Raw genomic sequence first — 21,402 nt, forward strand, 5'->3', positions numbered from 1 at the left:
GCCGCAGATCTTCCCATCAAATCTCTGCAGGGAAGAAGCTTGCTGACACCTAGATTTCAGACCTCTATCCTCCATCACTGTTCGGGGATTATTTCTATTTTTTAAGACCCCCAGTTTGCATTGTTGCATGGCAGCTCTAGGAAAGGAATATAGACACAAATGTTAATTTTTAAAATTTGTTCTTTCTTAGAAATTTTCTAATACATCAGTTGTTTGGACATTAGCAAGAAAAAAATGATAAACATCACTATTCCTATTTTAAACAAATATGGTCTTAATTTATCTAAAATGGCCACTTTTTGAAGCAATATTTAAATATTTCAGCCTTTGAGTAAGCTTAATCTCTGCAGTTATTTGTCACTATAAAGTGATGTGAAGCTAGTATTGTATTTTCTCCAATAGCATCAGTATGAATTGTTTCATTCCTATCTGACATATAATGCTTCTCATATTGTACAATTAATTTCATAGGACTTTTGGTTAAGGGCAAGTCAGACCTATTACCATTGTCTTTTCAAAACAATGACCTTGCCTTCATAGAAGGTAAAGATCAGACAAGAGTTTTGAAAATAATTCCAAGTATCATAAATGGTTTTGGAAGTAATATGTTATATTTAATCCATTAATTAAATTTGAAATTACTGGACAATAAATCTGGTAATTATTTTTTAAGTAGCCAAAATTTAAAAACCTGCTCAAGTCAGTTCTGATTCTATGAAGCTATTTTGTAAATTCTACAAAAATGTTTTAATCCTTTGTTTTATTTCCTCATGTAAGTCCCTCCCTTTTTACAGTAGGATCTTCAGTTTGAAATAAAAGGAATGAGAAAAATTTCATGTTTATAATTTGCCTTTGGTGCCACTTGGCAACTATATTAAACTCCGAAAATATAACTCAATTAATTATACTTAAAATATAATGGTGATGTTAATTGGAACCTAGTGCTACCAAGTTTTTTCTTACTTTAACAGTTTCTTGATTTTCTAATAAGACTTAAGAGACTAAGTGTATTTCCCAGCATCAGGAGGGAGACGTATGTGACTTTAATTTGTTATAAAAGTAATATTTACAGTTTGAACTTTTTTCAAATTTTACATTGGGGACTTAAGTACTTGAATCACTGGAAGAGTTTGGTTGCTACAGCCTTTAAGTAGCTCTGGAATTGTATCCTTGGAGAAACAACTAGAGAAAGAAATGAGAGAAGAGTGTGAGGTGAAGGTGCTGACTAGTTCTTTATTCTAGCCATGAAAATATAATTGACAGCACATTAATTTTTCATATGTAAGATAAACATATGACTATAGTTTCTCAGTAGAGAAAAAGGCACTTGGAGAGGCAGTATAATAATCAAATGATTTCCCTTCAAACTTTAGGCTGGTGCATATATACAAATAGATGTTGCACTCCAACTTCATTCATCAAAGATACAAAGATGCTGAGTTACCTTTTCATTTAAACAGATCCTGAGTTCATATGGGGTCCTCAGCTACATGCCAAGTCAATACAGTACTATTTAGTTCTCATGGAATATATTTATTAATGTCTATGGCAATCTTGAATGGTAATTGAAATTTCTATATAAGGTAATTCTCAATAACAAAGATTACTAGTGGCATCAAGCCATACAATGTTTGCTTTTCTAAGCTATCTAAAAACAGAAAAAGAAGTCAGTCCCTGGCTTAGTGTTAGACTTTTCTTTATTTGGTACTCTTATGATATCAATTAAAAAAAAAAAAGTCAGGAAACCATGGGATGTTGACCTGTGGCCAGCTGGTCCTCCACCCTGAGTCTTGGTTCACAATATCTTGAATCCAGCCTGGTAAACTGGCCTAATAGTGTTAAGAGAAGGGATGGTCAGGTGGAGAAGCAGGTGGCCAAAGCCAAGCCTGACTATATGGAGGGAGTATATGTCACTTTAAGAGCTGAGAATAAAAAACAGAGGAATACCAAAAAGGATTAAAACTCACATGCACCTTGTTCCATGTGCAGATACAAAGGTATTTATTAATTTAGGTCTTCTGTCCCCCAAAACCAGGGACATTTGTAGACATGGAGCTGAAGGAGGAAAATGGAGACAAAATCATTGGCATCACGGTCTCCATTCCATTACCCTTGATGTGCCTGGGTGCCTTCTTCAGTGATCAGGAAATGGAAGCCAAGAGGCTGTGAACTGGGAGGACAGAGAGGCTTTAGGAACTGCTCTATCCGCTCCAAAGTAGAGGTGCAGAATAAAACTACCTAAGCATTTAATAAATCAGGATCAGCCTGGTGTGGTGGCACATACCTGTAATCCCAGCAGCTTGAGAAACTGAGGCAGGAGGATTGCAGGTTCAAGACCTTGCAACATAGCGAGGTCCTAAGCAACTTAGTGAAACACTGTCTCAAAATAAAAAACAAAGGGCTAAATAAATAAATAAATAAAAGGCTGGGGATGTGGCTCAGTGATTGAACACCCCTAGGCTCAATTCCTGGCCAAAAAAAAAAATATATATATAAAAAGAAAAGGGATCAGCAATCTGTTGGGATGAAAGCAACTATACTTTGCAAAGGACCATAATCTTTGAACTTTAGTATAAAATATTTTTATTACACTATTCAGATCTAAATACAAACAGGGTGGGGAGGCTTTAGACAAGTTGTTCTGCATTTCTCCATTTGCATTCTGCCTCTTATGGGCAATCAGAACCCTCTGGATTTTACCTAGTGATGCCCCAGCCCCAAATCACCAGGATTTAGCAATAGTCATTTTAGCTACCCCAGACTTTGGAGGTGGGTAACCTACCTCATTCATACAAAACCTGTACCAACCTACTCATCTCCAATTGAGGATTTCAAGTCTTCAGGTCTTAGTTAAGGAAAATCTCAAATATTGTTAGGGAAAAGGAAAAAAAATGAGTAGTGTGTTATTATAATTCATCGGTATTTATTACAACCTTGTGGATAGAGCATGCAGGGCCAGGAAAAGGTTCCCAGGGCATTCAGATATAGGTGCTTCTGATCCTGGCTATCCTATTGTGTAACTAACTGGTGTTTCAAAAAAAAAAAAAAAAAAAGGACAAAGTAATGTGTGTGTGTGCATTAAATACAAATGCATTTTCTAGGTGAGAAGCCCATATTTTCATTTTGCAGTTCATTCCATTGTCCCCAGGTAGATTAAATGTATTGTTTTCAGTGCTGAGGTTGTGGCTCAGTGATAGAGCACTTGCCTAGCATGTGTGAGACACTGGGTTCGATCCTCAGCATCACATAAAAATAAATAAATAAAATAAAGTCATTGTGTCCATCTACAACAAAAAAATATTTTTAAAAAGTATTATTTTCAGGTTAGATACTGACATTTTTTCCTTTCTAAGTTTATGCTATAGGTGATTTTTCTTCCAAACTAGTTTTGTTCTTATTAAATATTTATGAATGAGTGCTCTTTAGCCATCTCAACAAAGCAGCTTCTTCACTAGCTTTTGCAACCTAGAAACCATCACAGAGTTTCCAATTATGGAAAGACCCAAACTTAACCACAAACTTTGCATGAAGCATATAATGTGTTCCTCTGTGTCTCACAAAAAGTGTCTGGTCTTCAATAGACACTTGGCTTAATAGCACATTTGTGATTTTGAACTGTATTGTCCACACTATGAGCAAATAGCAGACATAGCTGCTGTGGGACAACATCTTTTCCCTGACTCTGCCCAGGATAGCAGAAACAATAAATAATAACTAAATAAATACCAGAAACCAAAGCCTGAACGAAGTGGCTGCTTTTACATTACCATGATACTTCTTGGTTTCACCTGCATTTTGCATGGTTTATATTTATGTAAGTAGAACATAGTTTTTCCATGCCTCTATTAATTTTCATGAAGTGCCCTAGTGAAAAATCAATAATTGCTGAGTTCTTAGGTCCAGATTTGCCTGGGATACCTTGGATGTGAGTGAGCAGTCGAGAATTCAACCAGGGCTGTGCGGACATGTCCTTCTATAGAGAGTGTTTGCATGACACTTTATTTACCTTGGATGGTCATTTTATTTTCCCTAATATGCTATTTATTTTCTCTAAGTGGAATCTATGAAAGCGAAATCTGCTTGATTATTTAAAAGTAAGTGGTAGATGAGGCAGATCAACTTAGATTATTATTCTATTTTTTTTTTGGCTAGACTAATTAATTTATTCTTCTGCCTCTAGTTGGTGTGTTTCAAATCAATGGAGATTAAAGAATTTATACTGCTCTGGAGATCATTAAATATTTCGTTTATTTAAAGCTCTGATAAGGCCCTGCTTATCAGAGCTTTAAATACATAATATCATTCAAAGGAAGAAGATGGCTAGGTGTGGTGGCCCATGCCTATAACCCCAGCTAATCAGGAGGCTCAGACAGGAGGATTGCAATTTTGAGGCCAGCCTCAACAACATAATGAGATTCTGTCTCAAAATAAAAATTTAAAAAATTGATAAAAGTATTGGGAATGTAGCTCAGTGGTAAAGTAATACTGGATTCAATCCTCAGTCCTGCAAGAAGAAAAAAAGGCGGCGGGCGGAGGTGGGGGGGAGATGATGACGAAACCTGGCTGTCTTCTGGCCTCTAAGCTAAGAAATAGTTTATGGCTTCTGTTCCACACCCATCCTCTTGCTCAATGAGACTTGATGTGGAAAGAGGGAAGAGAAACCTGGGAGTCCAATGAGTCAGATGAAGATTCAGGGACCCCAGCTCTAGCATGAACATTGCTTAGGTTATTCCCATTTTACTAGAGAACACAGAGGGGCATCTTCAGACTAAGATATTTGGAAAGCTAGTGCATGCATGGTGTTGCCAGGGATCCAAAGGTGTCTCCTTGCCACACCAGGAAGAAACACAGATGCCTGATACTACTATTAGAGCACAACAACCATGATTTGTTTACCCTAGTGCATCGCCATATTCTGACCCATGACTGAGCATTGTTTCTTGAAATTTTGGTTAATTTATATAATATATATACGTATTCTTATACACTGAATCATGGTATATTTATTTCTTCCTGTAGTTCTAGTCACAATCGCAACTAATTAAACTGCCAAAATGCTCTCCTTTGGGGATTCTTTGTTATTCTATAAAAGCCAGAGTGTATAGGTTCTAGAAACATTGTTTAGAGGCAAAGCAATCCCATTATGATTTTTTTTTCTCAAAGAGCAAGAGATTAATAGAACTATTGACTCGTGCAATTCCCCACTGCAATATTCTGAAATCCCCAGTGAGAATGTATGAAAGACAGCAATATCTCACTTTTACAGCATTTGTAATTTATTTTAAGATACTTTGCATAGACTGAGTATTATATACAAGGATGTGGGTGTCGGTGTGGATACAGGAGGTTAGTTCACTCAGGAAGTTGACATGGAAAGTACCTTAATTATGAATTCACCCCTAGGGATGGTTGATTAATCCTTGATGGAGCAAATCAGTGACTCAACCCTGGCAGAACACTAAAATCATCTGAGGGCTTTTATAAAAAATTTAATGGTTATATTATTTTACTTTTCAAATTATCATACAATAAAATGAACCCTTTATTCTCATTTACTGTGCAGTTGTGTGAGTCTTAATAGATGCATAGATTTATATAAGTACCCTCACAATCAGAAAGTAGTTCCCCCAAACTCCTTTGTGTGTTCTACCCTTTCCAAATCAAAATGTCCCCATAACCCCTTCCCTTGGCAAGCATGATTTTGGGGGAAGCTTTTGAAAAATGTCCGTGCCCAAAATTCTGCCCTTAGAGCTTCTTAGATAAACTGGAACGGAGGCTGGGATCTTTTGCAAAAGTTTTCCCAGTGATTCTGATATGCAAGCAGGATTGAGAAACTGGGGCTCTCACCAGAGTTCAGATTCAAGAAGCAGCTGCCACAGGCACTTCCCCACTCTCCATCTCAAATTAGCATTGTCTCACTGGACATGGACATTGTCTTATAGGCCTGGGGCAGGGAGGATTGTGTTCAACATTGAGCTGGAGGGAGCATTGTACAGGTACCACCACCCTCTCACCAAGTGGAATGAGGATCTAGTGTGTCCATCACTCTTGCAGAAGGGCAGACAAAGGCATAGGGTATGACCAGAAGTCTTGCAGAACTTTGTTCCTGGAATATTATAGGATCTGTCCTGAGCAAATCCTTCATGACTAATGATTTCTAGAATGCCCCCCCAAAACAAGGTGTTGTGACTTCAGTGAGCTTTTATAAGAGTTTAGATGTCTTTTTCCACTGGCCTGTGAATATTTTCTTTGCAGATTTGGCTTGAGATTTGGTTTTATTTAATGACCATCTGATGGAGAGATGGTGAGGTGGGAACATTAGTCCTTTCAACTTCTTATAAAGCAGTAGCTCCCAGCCTTGGCCATACCTTAGAGTCATCTAAGGAAATTTAAAATTCCTAATGTCCAGACTGCACCCCCAAAGCAATTGATCCAGCAACTCTGGGATTGAGTCCTAGGCATCCCTATTTTAAACCTTTTCACATGAATAACCAAGGTAGAGAGTGTACTAATAATATCTTTTAAAAATCATCTAAAATCTTAACAAATAAATTGGCTTATTCATTTCATTAGGTTGAATTCTGTCTTCCCTCACCAACACATCCAAGCCTGGCTTCCAGCAGAGCAGCTGGCCAGATGCCCAGGTACACCAGGCAGCTGCACATCATCTTTATAGCTGACATCTCCCTTTTAAGTCATAAGCACTGCTAAGAAGATGTTGTAGTTATCTATTGCTGCATATCCAATTATTGCAACACTTAAAAAAGTAAACTTTATCATCTGGTGTTTTGTGTGGGTCAGGAATCTGGGATGACTTATCTAAGTAGTTCTTGCTCAGAGTTTTTCATGAGACTACAATCAGGTTGTAATCATCTGAAGGCTTGCTCCAGGATCACTCCTACTAGCAGGAGGCTTCAGTTCCTCCCTGGTTGCTGGACAGAGTCCTCAATTCCTTGCTGCATAGATGTTGGTATCATCATAAGGCTGTTGGAATATTCTCATGACATGGTCCCTGACTTCTTCCAGAGTGAGTGATCCAAGAGACACAGCGCAGAAGACACAATTTTATTATACAATCAAATCTCTGAGTCCCACAATTACTTTGATTAAATTTATTTGTTGGAGGTCAGTGACTTAGTCCACACTCAACGGAAGGGGAATAGTCTCAACCTCTTAAAGGGAAGACTATGAAAACCATCATAAATGATAAGTAGCAAGGGTAAGGGAACATAAAAGGTGTTTTGGTCATCTTTGTGGGAAAAAAAAAGAGTAAATCTGCTGGGGTGTATGAATTTAAAAGGAATCCGATACTTACAAAAAAAAAAAAAAAACGCAAGAAAAAAACTAACAAAAAAACCTCTTAAAGCCGAGACTACAAATTTGACTCTAATATATTGTAATCGGATCTTAAAAGAAGAAAGAACACAGCAGATCAAAAGATGTCATCTCATCTTGTTCAAGCCCATGTTTTCCAATGAACCAGTTCTTTAGAAGACATGTACTTTATGGGAAATGCTATGTATGTGTTAATGGATAAACAGAAATGTGTTAACAGATAAACAGAAATGACATTTAATTTCAAGCTCCATTAGTAACATACAGAGAATGGAGAGAACAAGGTCAGACAAGATGGTAAAGGACAAAAGTATTTCATTTCCAATTACTTAAAATAGTGTACAAATGTAGAAGCTAAGATAATCTTGAGGGCTTGCCAAATGAAAATAGAAGGGATCAGAGCAAAGAACCAGAAAGCTTTAATACCTGAATGTCTCAAAATCCTCTATATTCTATTGAAATAATTGTTTTTACAGCAAGCATTTGGACCATGTAGTCTGCAGGCCAAATCCAGTTTTTTATTTTTTTCTGTTTATAAAATAAAGTTTTATTGGAACATAGCCACGCTCACTCCCTTGCGTGTTGTTTTGGGTAGTTTTCATTGTACAACAGTAGATCTGAATAAGTTCAAGAGAAGACCTATGGCCTGAACAGACTAACAGAGTTACTACCTGGTCCCCCCAAATTGTCAATCTTTGGTATAGATTAGTGAATGGGGATACATGAGTATTCCTAACTTCATTAGGATAATTCCTAAGCTTTTATTACATATTCTCTGGGCCTCAAAGGCAGATCAAAGAGGAAAACCGTGTTTGTTTGTTTTTAAGGCTTGCAATCATTTACTTAAATTTGCTATGTTTGGGTTGATATGACTAAAAGTTGGTCAAAAGTATTTCCTTTGTGCCGCAGTCTGGCTGGGCACAAAATCACAAGCCACTCACAGCCTTGTAGATTCAAACAGCAGCTCTTTATTCCCGAACTGTCACCGGCATTCTACACGCACGTTCTGGGGAAAATCCACCAATCCACTGGGCTCTGCATCCCAAAATACTCTCTGAATCCTGCGAGAACTCAGTGGAAACTCAAGGAGCGGTCAGGCGCCTGAGGCAGCAGGATATGCCCTATTCCCAGCAGCTTAAACCTGGAACCACCCTAAACCCAAGGAGCCGGATACTCCCTATTCCCAGCAGGATCCTCCCTAAACCTGGATCCACCCTGGTCCTTGAGCAGGGTCACCTTACTCAAGCATACATGCAATGTCACTGCAAATGACCTGGGTCCAAGGCGATGCCCATTTCCACAATGGAGAGTCCTCCCTCTAAACAACATGGGGTAGGCTGACAAGGAAATTGCCATGCGTCATTCTTACTTAGCTATGGCTCTCAGCATCTCTCCCCTTCTGATTAATTAAACAACAAGCAATGTGGCTTAGGGACCATGCCTGGTAGGTTGTCCAATTCAACACATGGTTCTTACCTGTCATGGGATGAACTGACCTCTAGGCCTCTAGGCGTCAGCCTCCTGTCGTAGGTTGATACCACTGCAATTGGATCATACCCGTCACTGACTACTGATCCAGCATACAGCCATGCTTGTGGATAGGCCTATGCGCCAGTGGGGGAGTGAGGTTCTTTGCCTCACCTCTGTTGGCCCCCAAATTTGGCCTTGGTGCCAGTGGGGGGTGAGGTTCTTTGCCTCACCTCTGTTGGCCCCCAAATTTTAGACCATCACTAGCAGAAGGGAGGAGGATACAGAAATGCCACGACACCAAGCCAATTGACGGCTCCTTTGGAAAAACTGCATCACTGGTGATACCATCAGCAAAGATATGCCAGCAGTACCACAATTCGCTGCACCAAACAATAGTTCACAATGCATACAAGTGATACATAGTCCAGGCAAGTTCTGCAAGCAGTTCAAAGCAGAGGAGTCTATCAATATGTCCATTTCCTCCCAAAGTAAGTTGACTCTTTGATTGAGCATTACTTGTTGAGTTATACTCATTGATGCATCAGTTTATACAGTTTACTATGATAGCTATCATAGAAGCTGTAGTTTGGTTTATCTTTGTCTTCACCGGCACTGGGATGAAGATAGGAATTCTGGCAATGATGCTAAAGAGACATTATCCTGAACAGAATTATTAAATATAATGAAAAGGAAAGGTGAAAGTAACAAACAGATCTGTTAACCTCCTTTAAAAACAATCCTTAACAGCTGTTTATCTAATTTAAATTAAACCATTTAAATCACTTGAATAAAAAAATTCAGATCCATTTTTTCACGAGCACTTCTCATATATGATCTATGGACATATGCACATATACACATACAACACAAAACACAAGAGTGCACACAAACGTACAACACATAAGACAATAGTAAAGGCCTTGTAGCTTTACACAGGTGAAATCTCCATTGCAATGTTTAAAAACTCCACAGTCAAAAAATAAAACTGATCAGAAAAACAGGCTGTGAGTGGCTCGTGATTTTGTGCCCAGCCAGACTGTGGCACCTTTGTCAGGCTAATATGATTCTTCCTCATAAAAAAATAGTGCTGAACTCAATTTTCTTTAGTCTGTTTAAGAATCTCAAACTAGCTTAAGAAAAAAAGGGGTGGGGTGGGGAGGGGGAGCTGGGAATTTATTGGCAAATAGTCAAATGGCATCAGACTCTGGGAATCTGAACATGATTCGCTTTCTTGTGTCTCTTGTTTCTCATTTTCCTACTATGTTTTTCTCCTCCTCCTTTTCCACATTCCTGCTCCTTTTTCTGTGCTGGCCTAATGTTTTCCTGCTGCAATTGGGTTTTCTCTATGAGAATAAAAGTATGGACTCTTGACAGCTCCGGATGTGTTTGCTTCATGCCACAATCCAAGCAGCCGGAGGCTATTTCTCTCATCCAGGTTTATGAAGAAATCCCAAAGCAAGAGGCTGCAAGGCTATTTAGGGATTTATCCCTCCTTTCCTATGACCTCATATAAGGGGTGCAAAAGTTTGATCTAGCTCAGGTCTTGGGCCCACTCCTGTGGTACCAGGATCTGCTACAAATAAAGAACAGAAAAGCAGGTGGTGTGCAGACAAAAGCGCAGAGCTCACTCCCCATATCCAACGGCCTTTTCATAGCACAAGAGTCAAAGGGAGACTCGGAAAGTCAAAGGTTAAATGTCTTCTCTCATATATGGAAGTTAAAGAGTACAAAGAAATAATAAAAAAGACAGAGATCTTGAGAAAATAGAACAGTAGATTAGGAGCAGAGGACAAAGGTGAAGGGAGGAGGGGAGACAACTGGGAAGAAACGGGCAATAAAGTTGACCAAATTATTCTATGCGTATGTATGAATATATGGCAATGCACTCCAGTTGTACATATATAACTGTAATACATCAGTTAAAAATAAATTAATAAAAAATAAATTAATAAATAAAAAGTATGGACTTTTGACAGCTCAGGATGTGTTTCCTTCATGTCACAATCCAAGCAGCCAGAGGGCATTTCTCTCATCCAGATCAGTGGAGTAGAAGAAGGGAATCAGGTGGAGGGAGGAGTGGAAGGAAGGAGCTATTACTAGGAAATAGAGAAGATTGTTCTATGTGTATGAATGTTATAATGAACCCCACTTTTATGTGTAACCATAATGCACCAAAAAGAGTCAAAGGAATTTCAAAGAGGATGTTGCACCTGTTCTTCAACTTTGGCAGGCCTCTCCTGACACATAATTGATTATTAAATATATTCTGATTTGAAAACCTATCTTGATTTCATAGCTTCATCATCTGTTTCTCAAGGAATAATTTATTTTTCGTCCTTCAATTGAGCTTCAAGGACAGACATACAATGCTACAAATTGCTCTGATTTTCCCTTTCTCTGATCAGCTTATTCCAGTTTCTTAGTTCCTCCTCAAGACTCTGTGGTTGAGATTTCACTTATTTTTGACTCTCTAAAGATTTGTTACTGTAAAATTTAACGCACACCTTCTTAACACATGAATCTCAGAATGTAACACAGAACAATAATCCAAATGACCCTGCATATATTTGGAATTAAAGGCAGAATCAGATTTACCTGGAAAGAATTCTTAGCTCTGCCACTAATTTGTTGTATGCTATTGAAGCAATCAAGATTGTACTTAGAGAAGAAGTATAAGACATTCAATTAAATAAACATTTATTGAAGATCTGCTGTACATCAGTAGTTAGAATACAGCAATGAACAGTATGTCTTGACCCTCTCAAATCATATATGGCTTGGAGAAAATAGACAAGTTTATAGGCTGCTTTCGTACCCTGTGATATGAAATGGATGTGCAAATACTATGGGAAGACAGAGCAGGGATTCAACCTGGACATCCAAGTGAGTTGAATTTCCCTCTTACCAGAGGAATCACTATATGAAACCAAAGCAATCAGCCAGGCAAAGCAACAAAGAGTGAATAAAGGGATCAACAGTGTTTCTGGGGGACATTATTTTGCAGATGTACCATGATACAAATGAGCATGATTTGAAGGAGCTAAATATTATCTGCTATCAGTCAGGAATCTTCAGGTAGCAAGTAACAGAAATTCATTTGTAACTGGTCAAAGTATGAAGTAAAGTTTTTTGCTCATCAACTGTTTTAGTTTTTTCATCACCAAGACCAAAATGCCTGACAAGAACAACTTAGAAGAGGTGAAGTTTATTTGGGGCTCATGGTATTAGAGGTCTTAGTTCATAAATGGCCAACCCCATTATGAACTGGGCCCAAAGTGAGGCAGCACATCCCGAGGGTTAGGGCCCACAGAGGAAAGTCTCTCACCTCATGGCGGGGTTAGGAAGCAGAGAAAGAAATGGGGAAGGGGCTGCCAGGAAGATGAACCTTCCAGAGCAAACACCTAGTGACCCTCCTTTTCCAGTTATGCCCCACCTGTCTACACTTATGTCCCAATTCGTCCATTCAAATGAGAACGGAATTATTAGTTTACAGGTGTCATAATCTAATAATTTTACCATTGAATTTCCTGCATGAACAGGAGCTTTGGTTGGGATACCTCAAATTCAGACCATAACATAAAACAACCTATAAGTAGCCTGGGATGGCGTTAGTTATAGAGAGATCTGGGATTGGAAAAATGCCGCAGCTCTTTTATCTCTGCTTCTACCTTTTGCTTCTTTTCATGGGTTAGATTTTTTTCACTACTTCACTTGTTGACTGTTTTCTCCATACAATTAAGTAAATGAGCACTGGAAGCTAGATTCATGAAACAAAAGCTTTTCCATTGGAGAGGAAATATGAGGGGCTATTTTCTATTTGTTCTAGCCTGTAAGAATACAAAGCATTGTGAGGGTAATGTTTTACCCACATAGCAATTGAATGAGTTAGCCTGTTAGTTTCCAAATGTTAGCAGAAGGACTAGTCTGTTCAGGCAGAAACAAAGGATTTGTTGCTCAAGATACAGCAGGTAGCATAGGCTTTGTGTTCACATCAGTTCCTTTGGTTTACAAGTGTCATGGGGATAAGTGAATGTTCACAATGGGCTTGTGTCATAGCGGAGGATCCCAGATCTCAGGAAACCTTCATTTCATAAAGTGAAATGCTAGCAAACCTATTCAGGTTTTGTACTGAAGGGAGACATCGTCTTCTTTATCCAAATCAGAGAATCAATCTGCTCTTTGACACAGAGGGAAATATCTCTAGCTTCCAAGGAGGATTGCTATGCAAGGGTCCTTTCAGGTAGTCCAGGATAAGAATTGTCCTACAGTGTGTAGGAATACTATAGATTGCCTTCCAGCAAAACAATCCCAGAGAAGGAAATCAAATTGATATGACTGGGGGTCAAGTGCCTAAACTGATCATGTACTTCTTTTCAGAGAGATGAAGTCCAATGATTGGCTCTGGTTAAGTCAATTTTTCCAACCAGAGGCTAGGGTCAAGGTTGTTTACCAAGATGTTAGGATGTGCTTGACAAAGATGATCCAGTAAAAGGGTTTATATTATCAGCCTGGTTCGCTAGCACTTCATACACTCCTTGTACTCTGAAGACTTTCAACGCATTCAAATAATTTTCCTTCATAAGAATGAGTCACTGGTATCCGTGGCTAAGATAATGGTTATTATGTTTGAATAGAGGTTGATGTTGTTTTTCCCCCTTCTGCTGATTGTCACTGATACCAAATCTTTTGACTTCCAGTTGCACCAAAGTCACAGATTAATTGGCAGGATAAATACAAGTGGTATTATCAGCCATTAATACAGGTCAGCTCAGTCTTAGTTCTCCTGTAAACATTGGTTACAAGGGCCCCCAACATGGTGCCATACATTGACCAGAAAGGTTCTGACTGCTACTTCCTTGAGGGATTTAATATTTTTTTTTAATTGTGTGTGTATACGTGACACTACCATATATTTTCTGTCCATTTCTTTTTTTTTCCTCCCAGAACTAACTTGATACAATAAAATTTGAGCTCTATTTTTAATGTAAGGGGGGAAAAATCCAACTGTCAATCCAAGTAGAAAAAGATAAGGAAAATAGAAATGGGGGGAGGAAGGCATTTTATAACTCATTAATTCATATCAGTATCTCTAAAAATATTTTTTATGAAAAAGTGAAAAATGATAGATCAGAAACTAATAAGAAATCACACATTTTAAAAGATTTAGCACTTGCTTTTTAGAGCTTTATTGACTATTACCTGTTTCAATATGTTTCAAATAATTAAATACTGCAACTGGGACATTAAAAATACAAACTAATTTACCAAAATAATTGTATTCTGAATATTATGTACAATATTATACATTTTACATTACATAAAAGGGTTTCTATACATAAAGGTAAGATTTGATTCATCATCATTGGAAATCCAAAATACATTTGAACAAAACATTCCTATGCATACATACACAATTGCTCAGCTGGGATAATCAAAACCATACATGAGTGTGGTTATTAAAAAATAAAATTACATTCATATAATAGTGGTAGAAAATGAAATTTGTTTTTATTACTTTGAAAGTATTATTTTAAAAACCACACACATGAATTATATGACCTAGTTCTATACATTTAAAAATATTTATGCTTGTAACTGAAATATGTTATTTCAGGGGAAGTTTTTGACTTTTAATTTCCTTATTTTATGGGATTTTTTATAATTCATAGTCATTAAACTAGCAAAAAGCATGCTGGTGCCCAGCAAGTAGAAAAGCCACAAGGGCCTATCTTATCACTGTGTATATATTTCACCACATAATTTTGAAAAATAATCCTATGAAGTTGTACAGTTTGGTATGCCTTCATATTCATAATTGGCATCAAAGTGATTGTATATTGAGGCACAGAGCTTAAGGGAGAAATACATACTGTGGTGAGGAACTAGATATTGAAAGACAGATATCATTAGGTGACTTCAGAAAAAAATATCGTGAACAGGTGCTTATGTATAAAACAACACACACACACACACATCAATTTTCTTTTTAGGCAAGTTTTGTCTTTCAAAATTGTGGATACAATGATGTGTCTGTTACACCTTGTTTGAACACTGAAATACCAAATTAAGTACATGATACTGCCATACAAGTCTTAATAGCATCTCACTTTGAAGCTTGATTTCCCTCAAGCAGAACAGTTGTGATTTGAAGTAACACCAAACATTTTCTTAACTGATCAGAAATGCTTGAAAAATGGTACATTTACCCTGCAACAACAACAACAACAACAACAACAAAAATGGCTTTCCATTTTGAAATCTGTATGTCACTCTGTATAGAGCTCTCATTCCAGAGATACACAGACTGATGAAAACTCTACCAGAATTATACACAAGAGCCTCAGAAGAGCAGCAATCAGTAAAACTAGCCATCCGCCTTAGAGTTTGCACAGCACTTTGCAATATGTCTTGTTTTTTCAATCCTGTATTATATGAAAGGCAAATGAAAGAACACCTTGAAACTAGTAGACAGGAAGGTAACAAGTTGAAACATACACCAAAGCAGTGCTCTTTCCAACATCACAGATTTGAGAGAAATGAGATTCAGAGCCTAAGGTACGCTTTACTGTTTTTCTTCTTGGTCATGATTAGCCTGTATATAAAAGTTCTACCCTACGTTATCAAAATATATTCATATAAATGTATGAGCATTTCTAATACAAAAGTTAAAAAAAGTCTAAATTCTTTATTTTTTGTAATTAAATATCCTAGAGTTCAGTAGGCAGATTCTGAAGCAGCTTGAAAAAAATTTGTTGGCTGAGCACTGTCCGGAAGTTGGGCACAGCTACATTTCAGCTCTGCGATGGGATTTCTCAGCAACGGCAGCCCCATCTTCCTCCTCCTCCTCCTCCTCCTCATAGTGTTCCTCTCTACCTTTGCGGCGGTTGTCCTCTCTAACTTCTTGCTCTTCTCCATCGTTGTTCTTATCATCAGCCTTAACATTAAAAGAAAAAAGAAAAACTAAGAAATAGGGAATAGAGCAAGTGATCGACAATTTCTCCCTAAAACAAACAAGGTGCAAATAATTCATTCACTTTGGGAGAAAGGGAAGAAAAATGATCGTAGAGGCAACAGTGCTACAGCCTCTCCTCATTGGCATGTGGTCAGTCTCCTAATTCTAGGTGGACCTCTTCAATTCAGGGGCACCTTACAGGTATCCTCCACTGGTGCCTGTCCCAACTACACATATGTACATCCTACCTAGTGCATGCGTGTACATACACACACTCATATACACTCAGTAGAAATATATTATCCTGAACATACGTTTTCATCATTTTCACCATAGGTCTCCTCAGCATTACGCTCCAGTTCCCTTTTTTTCTCTTCGGTCAAATCTTCCTGAACCTAAAGCAAACCACAAAGAATATGTAATGCTTTCATCGTTTCAACACCTGAAGCGACATGTTTTGATTTCCAAAAAGTTCATTTGAAATAGCAGGAACAAAATTACACTAGAAGTAAATTTGAAAAAAAAAATAAGTCACAAGTCTGACTTGTCTATTAAGGATGAGGAAATGTTTAATACACCTATCACGAAGATCAATGTGACAGATTCTCGGTCTGACCTTTTGTTTGAGTTTCTGATTTCTCTGAATAAGAGTTAACTCTGCAAGGATAACACCTGAAGAAATTCCAGCTTATAAAAGTATAGGTCCCTCTTTGAAAAATGAGAGAACTGTTCAGAACTCTGAAAGCTCTGACAGAAAGTAAGTTGTATGAAGGCAGGAACCTTCTAATAGAATGCATGGTCTTCAGTAATCAGATGCACAAAAGGCACATTGAAATGCTTAATAAATATCGTTGAATGAATGAGTTACTGAATAAACCAATGTAAAAAGTATCCCCATAAAAGCACAAAAAAAGATACCACTGTCTATATTCAAAGTAATAGAAAATTGATGGGTCTGTTCTCTGGGTATATCAGTGACAGAACATGGGACATAGTGCCCTGGGTTCAGCTTTCTTTTTTTTTTTTTATATTTCAATGTATTCCAATTTGAAAATAAGTTCACCCTTTTGGCTAATGGGGATGACATATAGAAGTCAGGTTCTCTTGAGATGCTTGAGTTATTCATGGACAAAAATTCTGTTCTCTTCATGTAATTTGTCAGATACTAATAAAAATGGCAAATATACCCCAAAAAAAAGAACAAACCTCTCACGTTTAAATACCCAGAAAAAAGAACACAATCATTTCAATTTCTGTATGAAGTAGTCTAATAAACTAGTTTAAATCCCTATCTCCATTTAGTGTTTTAACACAGCATCCATTTTTAAATAGTTTTCCTTTATGCATACCACTATTACTGTTTCATTGATCCCAACTGCTTATCTCAAAATGCAAATCAAAAAAAGGATCTAAATTTTTACTGAATAATCTCTCTTTAATAACTATATATCACAGAAATACAAGATAAAGTATTTTCTAACTTGCTAACTAGTTTGAAAACCACACATACACCAAAAGGTCCAGGTCATTCTAATGTTTTTTTTTAAAAAAACTGCTGAACACAGTTAGGCATAAAGTAGTGTCCTGGTACAGACCAGGATCATGGTATGGGAGTAAAAGTCCTCTGGGGTAAAAAAAAAAAAATACACATTTTTTTGGAAAGAGTTGAGTAGTGGTTGTTGAAAATCTGAGAAACGGGCAAGGGATGGAAAGTAAGCAGATACTATAATTAAGCAGGAGCAAATCAAGTGCTGCCTCAAGGTAGCTGGACTTCCAGATCTTTGGATACAGTGTGGACTTTTGGGAGCCTACAAAGGTGACTCTTCAAAGATGCCTTAGACAGAGCCAACTCTTCGTGAATCTCTTCTAATCAGCCCCCAGTACTGATTAGAAGACATTTGGCTAATGGGGATGACATATAGAAGTCATCCCCTAAATGAAACTGGTTTCAAATAATACAGTTTGAAGAAAGAGGCAGAGAGCATCTCTATATTGACATTTCCTGATGAAGTAAGCTGGGGATACCCTTGTTTCACCCTATGGCTCAATCAGTAGTCCAATGACTTCTCTTCTGCCATTTGTCACAGAACTTCACAGCAATGTCCCACAGGACATTGGAATGAAGACAATGAAGCACCTATTTCAGACCTCATTAAGGTCTAATTGAAACGTTAAATTGCTTAAGCATCCTTGTGTATTTTGATGAACAAAGATGTCTTCCATGTGGGTAATAATGAAAGTTCAATTTGTGAACACTAAACATGGTGTAGTTGAGAGTAGGAAAGAATTGCCTCAAAATTATGCAGTATGGTGGAAAGAGTACATAAATCTGGGGCAGCGAAGTCCAGACAGTAATTATTTAGTCTTTCTGGGCCATAAGTTCTGTCACAACTGCACAACTCCACCAGTATAGCACAAAAACAGCTATAAACAAGGTGTCAACAAAGAGGCAAGGCTGTGCTCCATAAAACTTTATTTACAAAATAGGCTGCAGCTTGCATTTGCTACCTCCTAACATACTCTGTGGAGACAGACCTGCACCAAAGCCTCAGCCCTGCAGCTTTCTGTCTATATAAACAATAATGTTGGGCTGGGGTTGTGGCTCAGTGGTAGAGCGCTTGCCTAGCACGGGTGAGGCACTGGGTTCGATCCTTAGCACCACATAAAAATAAATGAATAAAAAAAAGGTATTGTGTCTATATACAACAATTTAAAAAAATAACAATTAAAAAACCCCCAGTAAGTTCAACTTTCTATTATGAAAATCTTCAAGTGTGTGCAAATAATCATTCAATAAAAGTTTTATAAATACTTCCAAGGCTCCAACTGTCTCAATATTGCCACACTTCCACTGTCTATCACTTTTCTATTTTTTCAATTATTTATTCTTAAGATTTCTAGATATCATGTAATTTTACCCTTACATGTCAAGGTATGCACCTTTAAAAGAAATGGACTCCTTTTTATATAAACATAATGCTAAAAGCACATGATAAAGTCAATAATTCTGTGGCATCATCTGATGACACTCTTCTGATTGTCTCAATAATGCATATTTACATTTGATTTGTTCTAATCATGATCCAAAGTCCACGCATAACATGGGCTTCCCTCCATTATTTTTATCTTGATGCTACTGACTTATTCTATAGAAGCACCCACATTTTGGATTCATTTGCTTCTGTATGGTATCACTTCACTCATTTCTCTAGTCCTCATATTTTCTATAAATCAAACTTAACTTGAATATGAGTTAGTCAGAATTCAAGATGCTGAATATTTCACATTTTCATCACATCAGGAAACACATAATGTCTGTCCTACTTTTAGTAAGGCTAAGGTCAGTCAGTGAGCTCACATGGTGATAGTCTGATCTGTCCCTGATAAAGTACCTTGTTTATATAGTAACACCATTGATGATTAATGATTAAATCAATGGCTTTAATTAGGAGTTACAAAAATACCAAGTTTCTAATTTCATCCTTCTTTCTGCATCTACCAATTTCTATACAGAACTCTCCCACATTAACTATACACTTATCACGCCTGGTGCACTTAAAAATGACATCCCTTGAAGTCAGACCTGTGGGGGCGGGGGGCTTCAAGTATGATTCTAACAACAAAATAACAAGCTATGGGACCTTGAAAAATTCAACTAACTTCTCTGAAGATTAAAATATCTTATGTATAAAATAAAAGGGTTGGGTATAGGGTTTAAGAATCTTAGTGATATAGGCAATGACCAAACAGACTCTATTTTACCCTGAGACCCCATATCATGTAAGAAATGCTTTTCCTGTGGGAAAGCCCCACCTCTGTACCCATTAATAGTTACCTAGCATAACATACTTGGCAACACAAAATAATAATTTTTATACAATGTAAAATTGTTCTCTTTGTTTTCCATTTTTCTTGGGCAATGTACCTAGAAGTTAGTAACCATTCTCTAACTTGTACTGAATTAGGGTCATTTTGTCCCACTTCCATTCTGCTTGCTTGCTGCTATGCCAACCTGGAAAGTCCAGTGGAAAATACCAATGTATCCATTGCATTGTCTTGCTACTTGCCCAATCCAGCTTCTGTATGTGTTTGCTTATAGCTACGTCAACCCAGATATAGTTTTTGCCTTTAAATATCCTAAAATGCTCAGGCTTGGGGCTGTTCCTTGCAGAGAAACAGCAATGGGTCCTGCAGGGAGCAGTCGCTGGTTGGCTAGCTATATAAAGACTCTTCAATTTGGACAAAACTGGGACTTGGTATGTTTTCTGAGTGACCTGCCCCACAACAATAGATGCTTTTAAGACTGAAACAAAAAATGCTTTAGCAAATGTGCTTGGACACAGCATTCTGCATAAATGTTCAGGGGGTTACACTTCCCCAAGTCCTCCACCATTGTCTACCTCTAAATAAGGTGTTCCTGAAATATGAGCATCATCTTGGGGATGGAGAAGGGGCTTCTGAAGAACTGATTCCAAGCCCCACAACAGAGAAGATCCAAAATTTCCTAGAGCAGGGTTTAATCCAGGGATTTGTATTTTTCACAAACTCTTCACTAAGATTCTTGGGTTAGGCACCATAGCATACACCTATAATCCCAGCAGCAGCTCAAGAGCCTGAGGCAGGAGGATGGTGAGTTCAAAGCCAGCCTCAGAAATTTAGCAAGGTCCTAAGCAACTTAGCAAGATCCTGTCTCAAAATAAAAAAGTTAAAAAGACGGGATGTGGCTCAGTGGCAAAGCAACTCTGGGTTCAAACCTTGGTACCAAAAAAAAAAAAAAAAGTGGTTCTTGGTCATAGTAAAAGACAGAGAACTATTTCCTTAAGATGCTGGGTTAAGAATGTCTCCAGCTTGGGGAATAATCTTCCTTCTCTGAAGCCTGTTTTCTCATTCTTGGCACCTATTATAAAACACTTAGCTTGTTTACCAGTTATCAGTATATTCTTGAGAACCACTGATTTAATTTACTCTTTAATTTAGGGAATCCATCCACAAATGAACACTGTAATTTTCCAGCCATATACAAGTATATAAAAACAGAGTCTTATATTCACATTATTTTAATAAGATATTCTAAATGTTTGGGGTAAAAGTAATTCAAACTCATCTTAAAGGCATCACTGAAAAGAATGGTGTGGCATTTCTAATTGACCTTTAAAATACCCTTTGACAAAAGCAGAGGCACCCTGTGTTACTGTCTGATAGCGCAGATGCAGCAATGACGTCTGCTATACCGAACCCTCTTTAGAATCCTGATGAGGCTGAGGCAGCGACTCTGTTGAAGATTTCCCATAGGGGTCCTCATTACTCATGTTCCTCCACTGGAATCTAACGTTTCAGGCATTTGAGAAATGAACCTTATGTGATAAGGAAAAGTTTAGTAAATGGCCAAAACAAAACAAACCAAATCACTAAATCTAAAATGTGCTTTCACTAGCTACTGGGTCCCAGCCAAGTGTGCTGACACCTTTGTTTACACACAGAAGACACTGTGGGATGAGCCAGGCACTAGCTGGCTAAACTCTGAGCAGTCAAGAATGCTAGGATCCAATGAGGCAGACGGCCGGCATGTGACAAGGAAGTCGTTGGCAAAGTCGGCTAGAATGAAGGACACCACTGCCTGAGAGGCCATGCTAAATGGAAGAGTT

At 37.8% G+C, this 21,402-nt stretch overlaps 1 protein-coding gene across 5 annotated transcripts in view; it reads right to left on the reverse strand.

The window, feature by feature from the left end:
* Nucleotides 1–13,967: 13,967 nt before the first annotated feature.
* Golim4 (golgi integral membrane protein 4) overlaps nucleotides 13,968–21,402 on the reverse strand; it is a 76,950-nt gene continuing 69,515 nt past the window's right edge. For 4 of the 5 annotated variants that reach the window (XM_005332507.5, XM_078043606.1, XM_021731176.3 and 1 more), the window contains 2 exons: nucleotides 16,072–16,152; nucleotides 13,968–15,739 (listed from right to left, as the gene is read on the reverse strand). In XM_005332507.5, coding sequence (XP_005332564.2) covers nucleotides 15,590–15,739; nucleotides 16,072–16,152 — 231 coding nt within the window. In that variant the 3' untranslated portion in view covers nucleotides 13,968–15,589. The remainder of the gene's footprint in view (nucleotides 15,740–16,071; nucleotides 16,153–21,402) is intronic. The other variant, XM_078043605.1, reaches the window with a different exon arrangement.

This window comes from Ictidomys tridecemlineatus, chromosome 3 (genome assembly GCF_052094955.1).
Source record: "Ictidomys tridecemlineatus isolate mIctTri1 chromosome 3, mIctTri1.hap1, whole genome shotgun sequence".
In the NCBI taxonomy this organism is placed as follows: domain Eukaryota; kingdom Metazoa; phylum Chordata; class Mammalia; order Rodentia; family Sciuridae; genus Ictidomys; species Ictidomys tridecemlineatus.